General features: G+C 47.3%; 1 protein-coding gene across 2 annotated transcripts in view; it reads left to right on the forward strand.

Annotated features, from left to right (window-relative positions):
* dock2 (dedicator of cytokinesis 2) overlaps positions 1-7,500 on the forward strand; it is a 146,151-nt gene that overhangs the window by 108,527 nt on the left and 30,124 nt on the right. For both annotated transcript variants that reach the window (XM_077247246.1, XM_077247247.1), the window contains exons 33-34: positions 523-608; positions 828-984. In XM_077247246.1, coding sequence (XP_077103361.1) covers positions 523-608; positions 828-984 — 243 coding nt within the window. The remainder of the gene's footprint in view (positions 1-522; positions 609-827; positions 985-7,500) is intronic.

The raw sequence follows: 7,500 nt of genomic DNA on the forward strand, positions 1-7,500 counted from the left end.
GAATGGATTTAAAGATAGTAAACTGTGTTCAAAATATTTGCGAAGATATTTCTATGGAATATTTCTATAGTACTCTGGAATGGATTTACACTGTAAAATGTGTTAAAATATTTTAAAAAAATCTATGGAATATTTATGATCCTGGGGAATGAATTTAAACTTGGTAAAATGTGTTAAAAATAATTGTCAAATATTTCTATTGAATATTTATAAATTCTATGGAATAGATTTAAAATGCACTTCAAAATATTTCTATGGAATATTAAAAAAATTCTGAGGGTTAAATTTAAACTTTTTATTTTTTGTAAGTATTTTTTTTATTATTTTTTTTTAGCATGTTTAGGGTTTATGATTTGTCTTGTACGGACATCACAACAACTAGGTTTTGGTATGTGTTAACAGATGCTTTCCAAAAAACCTGCACACACACACAGTTTAGCATATGCACATTGACACTGTTGAACTTTTTAATGATCTCTCTCTCTCTCTCTCTCTCTCTCTCTCTCTCTCTCTCTCTCTCAGTTTGAGAACGAGATCATTCTGAAGTTGGATCATGAAGTAGAAGGAGGCGGAGGAGACGAGAGATACATGGAGCTGCTACAGAGCATGTACGAACACACACACACACACACACACACACACACACACACACACACACACACACACACACACACACACACACACACACACACACACACACACACACACACACACACGTTGTGGTCTTGTATAATCTTGGCTTCACTCCATAAGAACCTCTAAATCCTCCTGAATCTCTGACTCAAACTGAAGCCAGGAGCACGAGAGCTGACCGTGTTGCTCTTCAGTCTTTTAGAGTGCGCTCTGGGACGCCCCCTGTTGGTGACCGAGGTGCAACACTTCGTTACCCTGGTGACCGGCCTCCTGGAGCGTCTCCTTGACTACCGTACGGTGATGAGCGATGACAGTCGGAACAACCGCATGAGCTGCACTGTCAATCTTCTGGTAAGCCCCGCCCACCCACTGCAAAAACACCACTAATTTAACATCTCACACACATAATAGTCTGCGAAAACATCGTTATACGTGTTTATAATGACAATAAAGGTAATTTATCTATAAAGGGATTTTCTCTTCAGCCTGGTCTGTCATGTTGGGTGTCAACTAAACTTCTGAACTGATCCGTCATTTTATTTAACACACACCCAGATGAAGATAAATGTTAACACTTTACAATAAGCTCCATTAGTTAATACATTAACTAACATGAGCATTACATTTGTTACAGTATTTATTAACTTTTTTAATGTTAGTTAATACAAATCCAGCTGTTTATTGTTTGTTCATGTTAGTTCACAGTGCATTAACTAATGTTAACAAATACAACCTTTGATTTTAATAATGTATTAGTAAATGTTGAAATTAATATTAACTAAGAAGTATTGTTCATTCTTAGTTCATGTTAACTAAGGTAATTAACTCATGTTATCTAATTAAACAAATTGTAAAGTGTTACCAGATAAATATTTCAGCATAAACACTAGAGGTTTAAAAGCAGCTCCAGACTAAAACAATTAAAACTGAAATAAAGCTGTAATAAAATAAAATATGAATATTGTATGAATAACTTAAAATGCTTTGAATTTGATTAGAATTCTGGCCTTGGAAACTATCTGAAATAAAATAAAGGCTATTTCAGAATATTAATAAATGTTATGATAACAAATAATAAGCTTTTTAATTAGTGGTGTTTGCTCGGGAAATCTTCACTAATTCTGTTAAATAAACACCTGACGCTAGTATTAAACTATTAAACTTCAGCATGTAACTCGTCCTGTGCTGTTCATCAGATTTATAATGTTCACCTGGCGGATGATAAAACAAGTGAAAAATTGTGAAAAAATCACAGATGGAAACATCAATGCAAATACAAGTTCCAAAATCTGTTTCTTTTTACCAAATACATGTCGAGATGCACATCAAAAATGTCATGTGACAGTAATTCACTCATGAACCTCATTCGTAGCATTTTATCCGTGGCTTTAAACCACGAGACATTTATTACGTTTAATAAAAGAGCGTCTCGGTTACGTATGTAACCCTAGTTCCCTGATAGGGAACGAGACGCTGCGTCAAACGCTGCGGGAACGCCCCTGCGTTGTGCGTCATGAAGCACGTATGGAATCAGCCCAATGGAGAGATGAAACGTCATAGGCGGGTGACGTCATCGACCAGGAAACTATAAAGCACCCCAAAAACACAAGCGCATTAGCTTCTGATAGGCTTGAAGGAAGCGCTAACGGGAGTGCCGGGAGTATGGCGGAGCGACGCAGCGTCTCGTTCCCTATCAGGGAACTAGGGTTACATACGTAACCGAGACGTTCCCTTTCAAGGGAACTTCGAGCTGCGTCAAACGCTGCGGGAACGCGAATACCCACGTCGCCATAGGACCAAATGACCGTCATGTGAGACTAGCGCACAGAGAGCACCTGTGCCCCAGGGGTAGAGCTTAAGTCTAGGTCATAGACCTTAATAAAAGTATGCGGCGAAGACCATCCAGCCGCATCACAAACATCACTCAGGGAAACCCCCGACAAAAGAGCTTTAGAAGCAGCCATACTCCTGGTAGAGTGAGCTCGGACAACCAAAGGTGAAGGCTGGCCAGCCGACTCATAAGCAAGTGAGATAGCCTCAACCACCCACTTGCTCATTCTCTGTTTAGACGCCGGACACCCTTTCCTGGGTGGCCCGAAACATACAAAAAGTTGTTCTGATTTCCTCCACAGGGCAGCTCTGTGGACATAAGCGTCTAATGCCCTAACAGGGCAGAGTGAATTAAGTTTCTCCTGGTCCGATGACATAAATGGAGGAGGACAGAAAGCCTGCAGAACCGTAGGTCTAACAATATTAGTAGGAACCTTAGGAACGTAACCTGGTCTAGGATGCAGAAAAGCTTTAACCATGCCAGGTGCAAATTCCAGGCACGAGGGTGAAACCGACAGAGCCTGCAAATCTCCGATTCTTTTTAGTGAAGAGATAGCAAGCAAAAAGATAGTCTTAAAAGTGAGAAACTTCTCGGGAACTTCTTCGATAGGTTCAAAAGGAGCTAGGGAAAGACCTTCTAATACAATGGCCAGATCCCAAGTCGGCACCCTCGTACGAACTGCTGGCCTCAGCCTCAAAGTGCCACGGAGGAAACGAGTTATAAGCGGGTGTCTCCCAAGAGAAACTCCACTGAAAGGGACGTGGTAAGCAGCTAGTGCCGCCACATACACCTTTAGTGTGGAGGGGGATAACCCTGTGGAGAAGCGCTCCTGCAGGAATTCCAGCACTGCACCCACTGGGCAGTTAACTGGGTCCTGCAGGTGTTCTCCACACCAAGAAGTGAAAAGTTTCCACTTCAAGGCATAAAGCTTCCTCGTGGATGGAGCTCTGGAGTTAAGAATGGTCTCAACAACCTCGGTTGAGAGACCGGAGTCTATGAGCTGGGCCCCCTCAGAGGCCAAGCCCACAGTTTCCACAATTCTGGGCGGGGGTGAAGTATCGTGCCCCCCGCCTGGGAGAGTAGATCCCTCCTGACCGGGAGCTCCAAAGGAGAACCGTCCAGGAGAGAAATCAGGTCCGCAAACCATACTCGGGCCGGCCAGAACGGGGCTACTAGTAGTAGACTGACCCCGTCCCGGCGGACCCTCTCCAGAACTCCTGGTAACAGAGCAATCGGGGGAAAGGCGTACAGACGTGACCTCGGCCACGGCTGCACCATAGCATCCAACCCCAGGGGGGCTGGAAGAGTGATGGAGAACCACCGATGACAATGAGTGGTCTCCTTGGAAGCGAATAGGTCCACCTCGGCGCGACCGAAACTCAACCAAAGGAGCTCCACCACCTCGGGGTGGAGTCTCCATTCCCCTGGCCTCGGCCCCTGCCTCGACAGGGAGTCTGCTACCACATTCAAATACCCAGGGAGATACATTGCTCTCAGAGATAGTAGCTTCCCTTGGGACCACAGGAGGATCTGACGGGCCAACTTGTAAAGCCGGCGAGACCGCAGGCCCCCCTGATGATTTATATAAGAGACCACCGACGTGTTGTCTGATTGAACTAACACATGATGGCCTCTCAGGTCTGTTAGGAAGTGTTTCAGAGCCTGAAACACAGCCAACATCTCTAGACAATTTATGTGCCACGAAAGATGATGATCCTGCCACAGACCTTGGGCTGGGCGACCACTCATGACCGCCCCCCACCCTGTGAGGGAAGCATCCGTCGTTAGCGTTATGCGACGACAAAGAGCCCCCAGCACAGGACCTTTGGATAGGAACCAAGTTTCTCTCCACATGACCAGAGCACGAAGGCAGCGCCGCGTGACTTTGAACGTGCGGAGCGGATTTCCCCTCGGGGAGAATCCCTTGGTCCTGAGCCACCACTGTAGCGGTCTCATGTACAACAGGCCGCAAGGTATAACGTTGGACGCTGCTGCCATCAGACCCAACAGTCTCTGAAACTGCTTGACAGTGAGTAGCTGGCCTAGCTTCACTTGTTTCACAGCTGAGAGAATCGAAGCGATGCGGGTCGGAGAGAGTCGCGCCCGCATCGATACCGAATCCCAAACGACACCCAGAAAAGTGGTCTTCTGGGAAGGAGATAATACACTTTTCTTTGCGTTCAGCCTCAACCCCAACTTTCTGATATGAGCGAGGACGACATCTCGATGCCGAACCGCCATCTGCTCGGTCTGAGCTAAAATCAACCAATCGTCGATGTAATTGAGAATACGAATGCCCTGAAGCCTCAGAGGCACTAGTGCTGCATCCATGCATTTCGTGAAAGTGCGGGGAGATAAAGCTAGGCCAAACGGAAGAACCCTGTACTGGTACGCCTCGCCCCCGAAGGCGAACCTCAGGAACTTCCTGTGTTGTGGAAGGATGGACACATGGAAGTATGCGTCCTTCAGATCTATCGTGACAAACCAGTCCTCGGACCTGATTTGAGACACGATCTGCTTGATAGTGAGCATCTTGAATTTTAGCTTCCCTACCGAGCGATTCAATATGCGCAGGTCTAAAATTGGACGCAACCCCCCATCCTTCTTTGGAACGATGAAATATCGGCTGTAATAACCTGACTCCAAACTGGGAGGAGGAACCCGTTCTATAGCCTCTTTTTGAAGGAGCGTTTTCACCTCTTGTTCCAATACCAGAGCCTGCTCGAGGCCCACCACTGTGTGCAGAACCCCTCTGAATTTTGGTGGACGACACCTGAACTGGATAGCATAACCCTTTTCTACTGTCTGCAGGACCCAATGAGATATTTTTGGAAGGCTTTTCCACTCTGCCAGAAATTCTACTAAGGGTACCAGCCTCTCGAGACTGGCCTCTGGTGTAACTTGAGCAGCAGACGCAGCGCCCTGTAACGGCGCACCGGCAGGGAACAACTGGTCTGACCGCTCTGAGACCCTCCTCAGAGGGAGCGAGCGTCCCTCGGGAAAGCGCTCGCTGGGATCGCCTGTGCCCCGGCATAAAGGCGGGGTTGGCAGAACGAGCCCCTGAGGGCACCGAGGAGGAATGGGCACCGTAAAAAGAGGTGAACACCTTTCCGCCTCGGTGGGGACCACCCTCAGCATCCTGAACGGCTTGGCGTCAGGACTTCTTCTTAGCCGAAGCCTTCTTAGCCAATATAACTGTCCTCAGATCAGTTCTACTGGGAGAAGGCTTCGGCTGAGAGTGTCGCGGCTGAGCCCACTGTCCAGCAGGGGGAGCACGAGACGCGACACTCTGCCTCTGCTGCGCTCTATGTGATGAGCTCGAAGACGGCTGGGGCTGCTCCCGCCCAGCAGCCCCAGGGACATGAACTTTAAGGGGAAGAAACTTTTTAAAAGCTGCAGTTTGTTTCTTTTCTTCTTGGAATTTATCGATAACTGAATTCACAGCATCACCAAACAACCCCATGGGAGAAAGAGGAGCATCTAAAAGAAAAGCTTTTTCTCTCTCTTTAATATTAGTCTGATTTAACCACAAATGTCTTTCTGCGGCCACCAGAGCTGCCATAGAACGACCCATTAATTTGGCCGATTCTCTGGTGGCACGCAGGGATAAATCAGCAGCCTGACGCAGTTCGCGAACTACGTCAGTACTGACCTCCTCACTCTCACTCATGTCCCTTAGCAGATCAGCCTGGTATGCCTGCAAGATTGACATAGTATGCAGACATGACGCAGCCTGACCTGCTGCCGAATATGCTTTACCCACCAAAGCCGAAGTGTTTCTTAAAGGCTTGGTGGGTAATGCCGGTGCCTTAAAAGATGATGCTGCTTCGGGGGAGAGATGGCTCGCAAGCGTCTCTTCCACACGAGGCAAAGCACCATAACCATGAGCCTTGGCTCCCATAATATTAGCGTATGTTGAAGTCTGGGGACTAAACACTCTATATGACACCGGTTTTCTCCATGATTTCGACACCTCGGTGTGGAGATCATGGAAAAACGGCAGGCACCGGCGTGGAGGCTGCACACGTGACGGCAAAAATCTCTCATCCAACTTTGATTTAGAAACAGACTCCTGTCTAGTCACTGGCCATTCAATATTAAGTTTTTCAACAGCTCTTGTTAACACCTCCATAAGCTCATCACTCTCAGGAGTGTGGGGTGGCGAATCCTCCACATCTCCCTCAACACTAACAACATCAAGTTCCTCAGAACTGGATAGCTGCAGCATTGGTGCCTCAGCCCGAGCGGAAGAAACCGCAGCGCGTGCTTCCGAACCCGGGACTGAGGCACTGGATCTCACAGGTGAAGGGAGAGATAAGGCAGAGCCCGTCTCAAACCCCGCTGTGAGATCCATCTGCGATCCCCACGATAAGCGCCGCCGCTCTGCCTCGGCAGAAGCGGGACCCGAACCGCGGGGAGCGCGCACCGAACCGCTCTCCTCAAAGAGCGATCGGCGGGAGCGGAGCGTCCTTAACGGCAAACGCTCGCAATGCTCACAGTCTGCTCCCTCGAGAGCAAACTGGGCATGCTGAACTCCCAAACAAACAACACAAAGATCATGTGTATCCCCGCTCGTTAAATAACGCGAGCAGGGAGGAACACACTTTCTAAACTGCTGTTCGTCCGCCATAATCTCTCAATATATATATATATAGGGATAAATTGTTTGTGTGGTGCAGGGTATGTAAGACAGACAATATCACACAGGGACAGATTCACATGTAGCGCGACTGAAAGCACAGAAGCTAATGCGCTTGTGTTTTTGGGGTGCTTTATAGTTTCCTGGTCGATGACGTCACCCGCCTATGACGTTTCATCTCTCCATTGGGCTGATTCCATACGTGCTTCATGACGCACAACGCAGGGGCGTTCCCGCAGCGTTTGACGCAGCTCGAAGTTCCCTTGAAAGGGAACCATGGTTTCTTCCTCAGTGGATACAACTGTCATTTATTTTTTTATTTCGTGCCAGTTTTCACAGTTTTGTTTCCCTGAACACATGGTATTGAAACGTTGCTTTATTTATAAGTTGTTTTCGT

The sequence above is a fragment of the Siphateles boraxobius genome, unplaced genomic scaffold (assembly GCF_051911475.1).
Source record: "Siphateles boraxobius isolate OS27281-9 unplaced genomic scaffold, OSU_SipBor_1 3, whole genome shotgun sequence".
NCBI lineage: Eukaryota > Metazoa > Chordata > Actinopteri > Cypriniformes > Leuciscidae > Siphateles > Siphateles boraxobius.